The 14,560-nt window shown below is 32.1% G+C and overlaps 3 protein-coding genes across 5 annotated transcripts; 2 read left to right on the forward strand and 1 right to left on the reverse strand.

The window, feature by feature from the left end:
* Window positions 1-939: 939 nt before the first annotated feature.
* Window positions 940-4,045, forward strand: LOC107413499 (pterin-4-alpha-carbinolamine dehydratase 2, mitochondrial). Of its 2 annotated transcripts, none has more exons than XM_016021467.4 (7): window positions 940-1,044; window positions 1,160-1,209; window positions 1,774-1,874; window positions 2,166-2,251; window positions 2,326-2,449; window positions 2,545-2,613; window positions 2,721-4,045. In XM_016021467.4, the coding sequence occupies exons 1-7, from the start codon at window positions 985-987 to the stop codon at window positions 2,810-2,812; spliced, it is 582 nt and encodes a 193-aa protein (XP_015876953.1). In that variant the 5' UTR covers window positions 940-984; the 3' UTR covers window positions 2,813-4,045. The 2 variants fall into 2 exon arrangements, with proteins under 2 accessions (XP_015876953.1, XP_015876945.1); XM_016021459.4 differs by having other exon boundaries at window positions 941-1,044; window positions 1,154-1,209.
* On the reverse strand, window positions 3,500-6,560 carry LOC125424143 (probable methyltransferase At1g29790). Its single transcript, XM_048480717.2, has 2 exons — window positions 5,275-6,560; window positions 3,500-4,043 (listed from the first exon to the last, which is right to left on the reverse strand). Exon 1 carries the CDS (start codon window positions 6,422-6,424, stop codon window positions 5,297-5,299), a length of 1,128 nt encoding a protein of 375 aa, XP_048336674.1. The 5' UTR covers window positions 6,425-6,560; the 3' UTR covers window positions 3,500-4,043; window positions 5,275-5,296.
* A 2,665-nt stretch (window positions 6,561-9,225) lies between these two features.
* LOC107413384 (uncharacterized) lies at window positions 9,226-13,248 on the forward strand. Of its 2 annotated transcripts, none has more exons than XM_016021336.4 (7): window positions 9,226-9,385; window positions 10,869-10,934; window positions 11,032-11,081; window positions 11,202-11,266; window positions 12,681-12,772; window positions 12,895-12,966; window positions 13,066-13,248. In XM_016021336.4, the coding sequence occupies exons 1-7, from the start codon at window positions 9,383-9,385 to the stop codon at window positions 13,102-13,104; spliced, it is 387 nt and encodes a 128-aa protein (XP_015876822.1). In that variant the 5' UTR covers window positions 9,226-9,382; the 3' UTR covers window positions 13,105-13,248. The 2 variants fall into 2 exon arrangements, with proteins under 2 accessions (XP_015876822.1, XP_015876817.1); XM_016021331.4 differs by lacking the exon at window positions 9,226-9,385 and adding an exon at window positions 10,188-10,320.
* The last annotated feature ends 1,312 nt before the right edge of the window (window positions 13,249-14,560 follow it).

Below are 14,560 nucleotides of genomic sequence, written 5' to 3' on the forward strand. Positions count from 1 at the left end.
TGAAGTTTACAACTTAAGTGGTTACTAGTACAATTTTTTTTTTTTTTTTTTGGTGGTAATAAGTAATACATTGTTTTCGTTTCCATGAGTCTTTAACTGTTTTGCAGAATATGCATTTTACTCAACCAAACACTAAATAAATAAATACAAAAAAAAAATATATATATATATATATATGCATTTTATTTTATTATTATTTTTTTAATCCAACGTCAACCTTTTTATGTTTTAAAAGTATAGAAAGATTGTCATTTTGCACCGTAGTATTGAAACTTCACAATAATACAAAAGTAACAAAACTTTATGCCTCTGTCCTTAGACATTTAAAGCTTTTATTTTCCTTTCCATCACCCAAAAAAAAAAAAAAAAAAAAAAAACCTTTATCTACCTCTACAATTGAACTAAATTTAACCATCTTAAATTAAATTTGTCTATATATCAAAAAATAAAAAATATATAAAAAAAGAAAGTCTTTCAGCAAGGCTAACACTAATGAGGCTAACATTAAATCTTCTTTTTCTTTATCAAATGTGCATAAAGTAATACATAGAAAGAGACCCCCAAAAAAAAAAAAAAAAGAAAGATCCTATTAGAAAAATTAAAAAAAAATAAAGATATAAGTATAAATATATTTATATAGAAGAATTCTATAATATGGATGTATTCAAAATTAATATTTTTTAATCAAAATATCAATTTTAAATATGGATTGCATATAAAATTAATATTTTTTTAGGTGAAAACATAAGTAAAATCGACACATTTATTCAAACAAAAAACATCAAACGTTCATTCAAAAAACATTTGTATCGTAAAAAATCTCATATATATATATATATATATATATATATTATTGTTTATTCTATTTTAGAAAATAAAAATTTAATAAAATTGAGAATTATCGCTTCGCGTCTAAGTCGGCTGAAATTTAATCTGTTAGGTAAGTTGTAGTTCGTAGAGTTCGAATATAAAAAAGTAGTGAAGATGAGTCGAATCTTACGGTTACAGCTTTCTCATCTGCCTAATCCTTTCTCAAAACCTAAGGTTGGGAGTTGGGACTGGACCACAAACCGGAGCTCTTTTTTCTTTTTTTCGGTGTTCTTGTACCTTAGCTTTTTCTCTGTGCTAAAGATTTCCTTTTCCTTGTGCCAAGTTTCAGGTGCCTTTGACATCGCTGTTTCACGGCTTACTCGGACGTCATCATGGACGGTAATTCTCTTGCTTTATTATCTACTTTTTATTTTTCTTTTCTTGGAAGAACCTTGTTTTTGTTGAAAAGGTTGTAATTGAATGAATTCTTATTGGGAATATAAGTTGATTTTCATTCCGAGATTGCAATTCATATTAAGGATGGAAGTTCAAAAAATGAAAACTCAAGTCTGTGTTTTGATAATTTAGCATACTGTCTGCTTGTGAATTCTGATGGCATCTTAGGTGTTTGTATATATGCCTGAGTTACATTCTTTGAGGGTTTTCCATAATAAACAAAACCTATATTGTTGAACGTGATATTTCAAGTTATTTGACTTGGTATTTGGATTTTTGATGTTTTGTCAAATTGGAATTTGCATGTATTCTCCATTACATTAGTGTTGTAAGATTATACTGTTTTATGTGTCGTGTAGCTTAATAAGTTAATATATTCCATTTAATAACTATATAAAGTCAATATTCTAGTTTCTAGGTTGGCTTTTGACCTTTTTTTTTTTTCTCCCTTCATTTCTTTTAAAGAAGGATTTACATATTAAAGATGAGTTTTGTACTTATATACAGTTCCAGTTTCCGAATATTTGAGATACTTCAGGACAATGTGGGAGTGTCACCAACTAGAAACCCAGTTTCTGGATTTAGAACCTTTTGCACTAGTAAAGGAGGTGCGTTTAGACTTTAGCAATCTTTTGATGGCATTGCAGTTGCAACTTTTATATGTAATATGATATGTCTAGTTGTTTATCAACAAATACTACAAATAGAAAATAAAGACATCTTTGGTGGAAAGGAAATTTTAATTTGCTGAACTTTTGGAGGTTACGTTTATTCTTGTCTTGTTTCTTGCAGCATTTGCTCTTTTTGCTATTTATCTACTACTGATAAATGGTTCTGTGCCTTGTTTTGTAATGAATGTGGTTTTTCTTGTGCCTGATCCTGTTTGATGGTTCCATCAGATCTATCAGCAAAGAAGTGTGTGCCCTGCAACTTGAAGGAGTTGCGGCCCATGACCAAAGAAGCCGCTAACATTTTAATCACAAAGGTTTGTGACTGTCATACCGGCGGCCTAACTTGTGTATAAAAGTGTAAATTATTTAGTTATTATATACTGTTTAGGTGGATGGATGGAATTTGGTCAACGAAGGTGGCGTACTAAAACTGAAGCGGTCATGGACATTGAAGAGTTTCGTTAAAGGATTGGAATTTTTCAAGCTTGTAGCCGAAGTTGCGGAAGCTGAAGGTTTCTTACCTTTCACCGTTTGTGACCATATATGCACAATGCATTCGAATTGAAGCACTTGGATATTAATATTGTTTAATTTAATGTCTATGCAGGTCATCATCCTGACCTTCACCTTGTTGAATGGAACAATGTAACAATTGAGATCTGGACACATGCAGTTGGTAAGTGAATGGTTGTTTGGTGTCATTATAGTTATAATATCATTCACTAGACCTATTGTAGAAAATGAATTGATTAAATTTTGTGGAATTATTTGCAAATTTTACAGGTGGGTTAACTGAGAATGACTTCATACTTGCTGCTAAGATAAACAATATTCAGTTTCAGCATCTACTGAGACGGAAAGTTGGTGGTAGTTGAACTGTCGGATTTCTATGAATTGCCTGGAAATAATATGGTTTTGTATTTTATTTTTTTTTGTATTTTTTTTTTTTATTTTGGCCCTTTCCCTTTTTTAAGTGGTATGGTTGTGTCATGTCATATTTGGTGCTTTTGGCTGAAATGGATAGAGCGTTCAAGGGGTTGTTTTTTGGATATGAAGATATTTGATACGAAAAATGTTTTGACTTTGTTGTTTTTAGTGATAGAGAAATGATGAACTCCATGTATGGACGTTTTTAGTTGGTGAGATGACATGATTTTAATTTGTTGATTGAAAAAATAACTATTACTACAACTTAAATAAAATTAAACGAAGATGAATTTTTAAAAGATAAATATAATTAAATATAAACTAATAAAATATTAACATCTTATTATTAAATAAACATCTTGGTATACTTTTGGACACTATCATTATTCTTTATGCTAAAAACTAGCATTCCTTCCAACAAAAAACAAAACACTAGCATACTCCGACTTTAATTTTCTTATACCAAAGTAAAAGTACGATGAAAAATATGCAAATACAAATTTACCAGACTTAAGTTTTGCTCTTTATATTTTTATTTTATTTTTGTATTTTTTGGCTTAAGTATTTCCATTTTCCTTACCTGTAATAAAATGTAAAAATATGAAATTTAAGCGTTCGTTCTATCATATCAGTAATGGAATTAAATTTGCTGTCAGTTGCATTGAATTATAACAAAAATATCAATACAAATCATAGAAAATCTAGAAGAGTAAAAGGACTGCCTTATGTCTAAGTATCAACAGGAATACGACATATGAATGCTTGATTATGTAAAAGCGAGAAACCTGGTGGAAAGAGGAGAGGAAAAGTTCTTTCTCTGAACCATTTCCGTCCTTCTTTGCTTTTTTAGTTACCAGGATATGAACATGGACAGAATCATAAAATCTCCCTTGTGCATATTTATTTCTAAAAAGAATTAAAACGAATAACTTTATCTTACAAGAAGTCAAGCTCTGCCGTCACCTCCACCATGCTTTTCACCCCCAAAGCTTTCGGTAGATTTACAAACTCACCTTCATTCCCTATGCTTTCTAACATTATATTCCACAATTGTCTACATAAGGTATAATCCACTTCTGTGGAAATAAATAGGTAGCTTCAATACTTGATTTGGAGGGGCAATTTTCATCTTCATCACAGCTTATATCGCTTTTATAATTGTCTAAACAGTGCCCTGCCCTGCATGAGAAGCAGTTGAATTAGGAAGCCTCATGATTGTAGAACAAAGAATTAATTATATTATGCATCTGCAGACTCTGAATTATGCTACGCTAACATAGAAAAGGAAATGATGTTTTTCAGATTGTTTAGATGCGTAATGCAAGTAGTTTAAATACCATAACAAGTCTTAGTAACACCCAGTAGTCCCCAAAGACGCCCTCTCAACAGAACTGAATTTCATAACTTCAACAACTTTTCCAAATCCCACTTCCCTCTCATCCCAACCCTAACTGCATGAATGTCTATATTATAAGGAAATTGTGGCAGAACTAATTTTAAAAGTTGTTTTTTCTTTCCAAAACAAACTGGCAGAACTAATTTTAAAAGTTGTTTTTTCTTTCTAAAACAAACTTTTTTAACCAGTATTAAAAATAAATTTCTACGAGTTTAGAAGCTTCTCTGTAAGAACACCATGGTTTTCTATCTCTTTCGCAATTCTCTTATTTATTTCTTCAGTAGGAAAGGAAAGGAAGCGAGAGATTAAAGTTTCCTGAATTCAGAATTTCGGGGGGGAACTAATGAGATGATTCACAAAGCTCTTGTTATATATGGTGCCAATAATGGGAAGCAACCATAGTCATTATCAAACAATAATTGAAGAACTTCCACTATATATTCAATCACTATCATTCCAAGGGTTACCTGCATTAGTAAAAAACAGTAAAAGAATGCAAACAAAGTTGCATTGTAACCTATCTCAACGCATCAGTTTATGCCAATGCGTTTCAATTGAATTTCATCAACTTTGAGTCCAATAAAAGGGCCTACATGGATAATTTAAGTAAAATCTTAGCCTAGAAGGATCTGAAATTTGGTCATTCCTGGGGTTTTTAATTTGGTCAAGAAGTGGCATAGATGATGTATGTTTGAGATTTACTATTGACCATTGAACGTTTACAATCAAAGATCTAAACTGACCATCATCAAACAAATCAGAAATTCCAGTATCCAAATCAACCTAGATAGAATGCCACAACTATTTTCTGTTCTATATAAAGAAATATAGTCCGCATATGGATCTTGCTCAAAGCAACTACAAATGTTTTATGCTTTCTAGATTTATAAAACCAGAAGCAATGCAAGATTCATAAGGCCCAAAATAAAAAAACAAAAAATAAAAAAAGAAAAAAAAGAGCGCTGAAAAATGAAACACAGTCATTCATAAAAAGAAGTGAAAGACTAATTATACCTCAAAAAAAAAAATTTCTAACTCATTTTGACACAGGCTTCTGCAGAAGAGCAGTCAAGTAAACCTCCCCATTCTTCAACCCGCCGGAATCGGTCTTACTCGCCGTTGCCCACTTAACCTTCCGATATCCCAGTTTTCCGATCAACGGCGAGTAAACTTTCTCAAGATCCACTCCTTTGCTGAAGAAATGATCCAACCACAAGTACCCACCTCCCCTCAGCACCCTATCGACATCATAAAGCAAGAACTCCAACGCCGTCACGGGAATCCACCTGTTAACTGCGTGACCGCACCGCACGAGATCCAGAACCCCATCGAACACGGGCAATCTCTGCTGCAACGGCACGTGGAGCGGCACCAAACCTCTCAGCGCCACGGCCTCATTGTACGGCGCTCCGAGGTTCATGGTCGTGGTCACGACGGTGATATTGTAGAGCTTCATCCTTGCGGCGAACGTTCCCGTCCCACCGCCGACGTCAAGGCCTAGACGAATGACGGAGTTCGCCGCCTTGGCAATCTGCAACAGCTGCGGGATCGGGAGGTCCAATTCGGACTTGTAAGTCATGAAATTAGCAATATCGTGGGCCGGGTCGAAGCCCAGATTGGGATTGAACCGGTTGAGGCAGTCGAAGCTCTTGCAGGAGTATTTGGCCCACAAGACGTTGGAATCGGGAAGCGAGGAAGGGAAGGGGTCTTGGGAAAGAGAAGAAGTGGGTTTTGTTGGGGTTTTAGAGAAACAACGACGACGAGGAAGTGGATGACAACCTCGAAGAACGAGAGACTCGGCGAGGTCCGAATCTAACGGACAGGTAGAGAAAGGAGTGTAGTTCATGTACCTGTGGAGAAGGTCAGGGTTGTCATGGCAAGAAGAAGCTATGGGGGATAGATGGGAATAGAGGACGAGATCTGAAGGAACGGGAGGTTTGCTATTACCGGAACTAACTCCGGAAGAAGAACCGGGGTGGTGGCGCGTGAGGTGGTTGATGGTGGCGCGTATGGTGTGAAGCTGGTGAAGGAGGTGGTCGGGAACTTGTTGGGGAGGTGGGGGTTTGGGTGCTTGGATAGTGGAAGAGAGATGGTAAAGAGAGAGAATGTTGGTCGCCACCATGGCCACGAGTAGAAGCAAGTTCAAACCCATTGTGAAACCCATTTCCGACTCCGATGGCGATCCCCTGTTTTCTGGTCTCTCTGTCTCTCTCTCAGAAGAAGAAGAAGCACCGTTGCTTTCCTTTTAAGCCTTCTGGATCTATTACTATAGTTTGACTTAAATCAGTGTGCAAGTGGAAGTAAGTTAAAAATAAATAATATAAAGGGATAATGTCATCAAATCTTCTTAAACTATACGCTGTAAGTCCTAAATCATTTTTTATGACAAGTAAATCTCAATACAGTATTATCTCAAATTCAAATTTCATCAAAATGCATATATTTTTTATGTACTAAATTTATGAAGGTATTAAAGATTATTTATACTCAACAACTATATATGTCCTTTCCGAAACATCTTTTCAATTTTCATCAAGCTAAACTCCATCGCTTTTGGGACTATAACATTTAATACTGCACCGGTTATGGATACTTTTTTTGATAAATATTGATTATAGCTACTTGTCTGGTTTGATCATAGATGCACTAAATACTTTATCAAAGGCAAAAAGACTGCTGAACCTGGGATACACTCAAGCTCCATGTCGACTTCAATTCCATATGCCATGGGATCGTTGGGAAGCAGACGGTCGAGAGATATGCATCCATAGAGGAAGGAAGGATATTATAAATTTTGAAAAGTTGATTTTTGATGAATGATAATTTTTAGGAGAGAAAAAAAATGGATTTCTAGATTTCAATTGATTACATTGGATATTAATTTGGAGAAATTTGATATATTTTTAAAAAGTAAATTTGTTTTTTTTTTTTAAAGATTAAATTTTTTTTGTTTGTTGGGAATTAATTAAATTTAATATCTAATATCTTTATCAAATTTTGTTAATTAATTTTGATTTAAATTTTGAATTATCTGTATTTTGTTGTTGCAACCTTATATAATGAAGTTATATAAAAATAATTTTGAATTTTTTCTATTTTATAAATTAATGGGATGTTTTGAATTAATAAAATATTTAGAATTGAAAATTTTTTTCAGCCTATGTTTATGAATTTAAAAAATAAGATAGTACAGTTTATGATTTATGATTGTTCTTCTCTAATTTTAATAGAGACATAAAAAATTGCTAAATTAAAATGACATTTAATATCATTATAAAATTTATACATGATAAGCATGTGCATATTTTATTAAATATTTTGATTGAATTTGAATTTGGATTAATGGTATGTTATTTTAAAAAATTTAAAATGTAATTATCATAAAAAATAGTTTAGAAATTAAGATGTCATATAAAATATAGTTTAACGATCATATTATCCCTAATATTCATATATTTTGTTTAGCTGTTCGAGGTTTAGTCCTATGTGGTAACGCGTTCGGATTCAAGATTTTAGTTTTTTAGATCTGTGACCGTTGATTAAGAGATCACGTGAATTTAGGAAGACCTTAACAAAGTTAAATAGTTTTTTTTTTTTTTTTTTTTTGTTTGTTTGTTTGTCGGAATCCAATGGAAGAAGAGTGACTTGCATGGGGTCTGGTAATTGGTAACGGTAGGGCACGTGAAATCAGGGCCCACTTGCATATATTTGCTTGAAAGCAAAGTATTTCATGCAGATTTTATAATTTCTTTTTCTGGGTGTTCAGAATCAGAATAATGATTAAGAGCGTTTTACCATGTCTGGAGGGGTTTTGGTAATAAATGCGATAATAATTTATAATTTTTGCTCCTGAAAAAAAAGAAAAAGAAAAATGTTTGGTTTATATTAACCGAAAATAAATTCTAATAGCCTTTATAATAAATAAGTCAGTGTAAGTAATTGCAACTTGGGAGTTTAGTTTAATTAATTTTTGTTTGAAATAGGTATGTGCTTAGTTGAATTCAAAGAATTCAACCAATAACTTTACTATGTAAAAGAGCTAATGAATCCATTGGTAAATCCAGATTCTTTAATGGAAGCATTCCAGCAAAAAAAATAATAATAATAAATAAATAACAATAATGGAAGCTATATATATATATTTATGATAATAAGATTTTCTTTACTTTTTAATGTCCAGGTAGATTTTGTCACTTTTCGACGACTCTTTTATTCTTATCTCATTCTTTTCCCTTGCAAAAGAGGAGCTTTTGATTCGTACACTTGAAGCCAAGGACGGAAAAAGCTCTCAACATTGTGTTAGTAAGCAAAAAGAGCTTTCAAGATTGGTTGGACTAGGCTTTACTTTTTGCTAAGATAACCAGGCTTTATTAATAATGCACTGGTTCGATTAAAAAAAAAATTTGTAGTAGTAAGATAAATTTATTCTTTTATAAAATAAAAATCACCATGAAGAAAAAATAAAGACAACTTCGTCATATAATTCACATGCAATGTTAAAGGGAATTATTATTATTATTATTATTATTATTATTGGTAAATAATGTTAAATGGAACTTTAGAACTATAACAGAGATGAATTTTTAAATTGGTAATATATTAAATATACATATATGACACATCGATATTCACTCCTTTCAAATTTGTGCCATGTCTATAGCACTCCTTGAATATGCTTTTTAAGTTTAATTTGATAATATGGTTCATTTTTAATTTTTGTTAATTTGTTTATATTAAATGTTAGTTAATAACATTACAGTTTGTGAAATACCTCAGTTAACTATGGAATGAGAGAAGGAAAAAAAAAAAAAAAAGCATCAGGAATAAATTATACTCAATTAAATTTAAAGAAATAAAAATGAAAGATAAAAAGCAAAAAGGAAATAAACAAAAATGGTTTAGGATAAATCTCTAAAAGTAAATAAATAAAATCAAAGAAGTGGATTTATGAAATTCGTTTTATACCCTTAAAAAGGAAAAAGAGAAAGAAAACAACTTGGTTATACAGTCGCGTCTCTCAAACGCAAGGGTCGTTGCTGGTGAGGAGCCAAAGCCTGTTAGCTGCTGCTGTCAAGAAGGCGCTGTTGGAGAAGTAGATCGTCCTTCCACACTCTTTTTATCAATGGTAATCCCATTTGCGATCAGTGATAATTTAATACGTTTCGATTTTCTTTTTTTCGTTTTCGACATTTTCTCTGCATCCATATGCAAATGTAGGGTTTTGTGGATACCCGATTTTGTGCTGGTCTTTTTTTTTCCTCCATATTTTTTCAAACTAATATATGTATTTTTTTTTTTTTAAACTTATTGTTATCGGAATTTGGGATTGAATTTTGAACACTTAGTTCCTCTGTTTTTGTGCATTTCCATTTTTTTAAAAAATAATATTCAGCTTTGAATGGTGCCTTCTGCTTTTTTCTTTCTCAGTAAAAAGAAAGTGATGTTTACTATCTCCCTGATTCTGATTTTCCGTGTCATCTGCAATATTTTGGATGTCGATTGCTGATTATTGATTTGCTGGAGTATGATTCTGGGCTTTATCTTTTTTAGGGTTTTGATTAAGGTTTTATTTAAACGATGCCAAATTTTTAGTTTATCATCCGGAAATAGTGGGGAAGAAAAGTAAGGTCCTTTGATTGATTTGATGAATTGCAATTATTTTCTCGGTTTTAGCAATTGAAAAAAAAAAAAAGAAAAAAAAAAGCAGTATAGCGAATCATTCCGACCCGGCTTCGAATGATGATGAGGATGATAATTAATTGTTAGTATATTGATGTCTCAACTTGTGCTATAATATCTTTCCTTTCTTTTTTATGTCAGCTATGATACCAACAATTATGTAGATATGAAATTAACTTTAAATGTCCGGTAGAAATTCTGACATGTAGTGTTATCGGTTTTGACACCAGCTGTTATGGATGTAGTTATTTACATAACGATGTCGTTATGAGTTTAACTGTGGGAGAGCATTTTTCCATGTATGGTTCTGGTGATATATTGCAAGCCAAAGGACCATGAGCTTGAAAGAGAAACTTTATGAAGAAAGTTGCAAGAAATGGGGTAAAAATTTGTCTGAATGGCTCGTAAATAAACATGTTCAAATCATATATCAGAAAATTTGTTTTGACTTCTGGAAGCCTTAACAATGATAGGATATTTCATTCTTGCATTGGTTCAGCCCTTCAATTTGGACATGGAATTTTATTTTTTCTTGTTAACACGATGGCTAGCCACTTAGATGCTACTGGGAGATCCTATCAGGCTCCCTTAGAAGCTCCTCAAAAACTGTTCTTATTCCTAGTTATTCCTAGTACTCTAAAATCTTTCTTTCTTCCCTTCTGCTAAACATGTATATGTGCTTCCATGTACTAACATAAAAAATTTTATTCTTCCAGATATAATGATGCATTGTCATTAATTTTAGCCCTTTCTGTATGAGCCCCGCAGCAACTTTGTAGTTGTAAAAGAAAAGAAGTGGAAGTTTTTTGATAAGATAGATTTTCAACGTTTCATTTATTTGACACTAGAGCTTTGTTTAAAGCTAGGTTTTCGAATAAAAGAATTATTATTATTTTTCCAAATTTAAAAAATTTTTGTTTTGTATTTAGGCTGATCCCGAATTGGAAGCAATCAGACAAAGAAGAATGCAAGAGCTTATGGCTCAGCATGGCATGGTAAACAGTGCATTAGTTTATATTCTTTTACTTCCAATAATATTAGTTACATTATTTTTCATACAGATATTAACTATTCAACTATATTGATAAATAGGGAAATCAGCAAAACTCAGAACAGCAGAAGGCACAGGATGATGCCAAGAGGTTGTTTATTGCATTTAATTTTTATCACATATTTATTAAAATATATTTACAGCTTTGAGCTTGTCAAAAAAAGGAAAAATACGTATTATAAGTGATCTGATGCATTATGAACTAATGTAGAGAGGCAGAGGAACAACGGCAGATGATGCTTAGTCAAATTTTATCTACTGAAGCACGAGAAAGACGTAAGTTCATATCTGAGAGGGGCGTTATGTTGCATTGTTAATTATGAGATTTTAATATTTGCATTATTTTTATGAATTTCTTCATTTCTGCTTGTCTCAAGTGGCAATCTGTTCTTTTCCTGGTTTAACTATTTACGTTTAGGTTCCTATATATCTATGGGCAACAGTTGAAATATGCATTGAATTTTTACCATTTCTTTATGCTGCAACTTTGTTGAATTACTTGTTCAATATTGTATGTCTAACATAAACTATGTTCCTAAGAACGTAAAATGCTTCAGGAACATTTTAGCAGTTTAGTTCTCTCACTTTCCATGTTCCTTATTATGTTGTTAACATTAGATCGATTCAGTGAATTTTGATTCTTACAACAGATTATAATCAGTTTGGTCATGATGTACTTGTTTTTTATGTGTTAAAGGAAGAAACTTTATTTTCCTTTTTATCTGGCTGGAAAAATCTTTTCAAAAATATTGTCCAAGTGGCAGGATTGAACAACCCAGGGCGCCATTTCTCTTTTACTACCTAGAGCATTATGTGGGCCTTGTGTGTGTCAAAACTGCTTTTGGAAACTTTTACATTCATGTCATACTTCCCAAATATCTAATTGATTGAAGACTGGATGACAATAAGCCTTGAGATGCTCATACATCATAATCAGTATAATATGTGTAGTTTTGCAAATGTCTTGAACTTTGACAAATGGACTCTTTAGACAGGTTAATAGATGTATGACTGAAGGGATACATATTTTATGTAGACTTTACTGTATTAGACACTTCAAGGCATGACATATTGTATTTATTCAATTTCTTACTAAATACTTAAAGCTTTCCATCATTCCTTGTATCATGCTTTTGGTAATGATGATAACTCAACAAATTATTAATCAAAACATCATTTATTCATGGCTTCTAAGCAAGAGTAGGGAATCAAAAATGTTTGCCACTCTTCATTGGTAAGATAGCATTGGAAATTGGCTTGTCTATGGTAATGATTTTCTTTAACTAAAGGTTGCATTGGATAATTATATTTCTTGAATTTTGCTTTTGTAAATTTTGCGATTTGTGGTCTTAGTGAGGAAGGAATGACAGTACATGTTTATAGGGTTAGAAGGGCTTGAAAGCCATTGGAAGTTGATGGGCAAATATCAGTGAATAGAAAGTAAGAATTTGATATAAGAACTGTGGTGGATAATTTTATTTTTTATTTTGTGGATAAATTAGTATGTTACATCATTGTAATTCTAAGCAGCAATTAGTAATTGGCTTCTTCTCTTCTATATTCTACCAAAAAAAAATTAGCTTGTATAGAATGATTCTTTAATATATGGTTCTTTACTAAAAATATGATTTCCTTGGTAAATAAGTATGGTTATTTTATTAAAAGATGTTGCATGTACGTTGTTGCACAGTTGCTCGAATTGCTTTGGTGAAACCTGAGAAGGCAAGGAGTGTTGAAGATGTTGTACTGAGAGCTGCTCAAATGGGCCAGATAGCTGAGAAGGTATGGTGAAATGTTCACGTATCCTTGTGCAAATTTTTATGCTTCTGTGAATTGATTAATTTCTGATGTCTTGAAATACAAAGATTCAATTTGAATAACATTCTTAAATGCATCATTTGCAGGTTTCTGAAGAAAGGCTCATATCATTGTTGGAACAGATCAACAACCAAACAACTAAACAGACCAAAGTCACAGTATGTTATGACCATCTTTAAACCATATAATGATTGTCTGCATTTTACTCAAAATATTCTGAATACTTTTGCTACATTTTTTTTTTTTTTTTTTGGCAGATTCAGAGGCGACGGAGTGTTCTTGAGGATGATGACTAAACTCTTGTTTGGAAATATGTTACCATATGTCACAGTACTTGTTGATTGTAAAATTGCATATGAATAACTTGCGTGCTGGGTTGTTTTACTTATGACTGTATTTGTGCTTCTTTTGTGTTATTGTGATGCTATCCTGTTCTTCTATTCCAAACTTGCCCTCAATTTTAGGTTAGGTGGACGTTTTCACCCTTTGGTGTTATGCTTGCGATGGCCTGCTAGAAATTTGGTTGAAGCCTCACAAACCCTGGAACGTCAATTTCAGCTTTTAGGTGTCCGAGTTCACATTTTAATGTCTTTGCCCAAAAGAAAAAGTATAAAGTGGATTTTGTGTTTGATATTTGTACACGGTTTCTTATTGTAGGAGATTGAGGGTTTCAAATAACATCAACAAAAACATAGCTGATTTTGGCTGGAGAGGTATACTGATGGAGCTTCATTATAGACCTTGTTATTTTTTGAAGAATCTAGATTTGTAATGGAGATGGAGAATGCAGTTAGGTTTCCCAACAACTTAGGAATATTCGATTGAAAGACAACAAACATGAGATGTTAACTTATAATTGGACGCGTGGCTGTGTACAGGTGGGGGGTTTTAATAATTTTATGAGAAAAAGACATGGTCCGAAGATATGCGATTTGCATGTTGCCTTAGTCTTTCTTGTTGGGCTACAATCATAACCGGTAAATACGGGTACCATTGTACAAATTTATTGGTAAGTATCTATATATAGTATTTCATATCATTTTAAAAATTCAAGAAAAATAGTAGTTAGAAGAGAATATTTTAGCGTTTTAAAAATTGCACTAACACATCATTATATTTTGCCTAACATTTTACTTTTGTTGAAATGTCACTTATTATTTTTTTGCATAATAAATTAAGTTGTATTTGATATTTCATAGACTTAACATGTTAAATTTATCAAAAATTAAATTTCGGTAATTAAATTGGTCTTAAACCTTAAAAATATATAAAAAAAAAAAAGAGAAAAAAAGAGAGAGAGAGAGGGAAGTAGATAAAATAAAAATTTCAGATCCCAAATTTGGTTCTACCTGGAACATAATTGAAGTTGTTAGTTGTTACCATCTGGGAGTCCCTCAGTCCTACCCAGGTTTTTCTCACCTTATACGGGTGTGCTTTGATTTAAAGAGAACAACTCCATTCCCCACCAAAAGAACCGGGGGGAAAAAGAAAAAAAGAAAAAAAAAAAAATTATGAACTGTCCTTGCTGTTACGTTTATCATAATACCTTATAAATAATCATTCATCATTTGAAAATAGTAAATTGTTACAAAAGTTGCCTAATTTTTTAATGTCAAGAAAATAAAATATGATATATTTGATCACACAAGTAAAACAAAAAAAAAAAAAAAAAAAAAAACTTGAAAGATAATAATCTTCCCAATTACAGATTATTTTTTCTTATTTTATTTTTTGTCGAAACCTTCCAAATTA

Source organism: Ziziphus jujuba, chromosome 1, assembly GCF_031755915.1.
Source record: "Ziziphus jujuba cultivar Dongzao chromosome 1, ASM3175591v1".
In the NCBI taxonomy this organism is placed as follows: Eukaryota; Viridiplantae; Streptophyta; class Magnoliopsida; order Rosales; family Rhamnaceae; genus Ziziphus; species Ziziphus jujuba.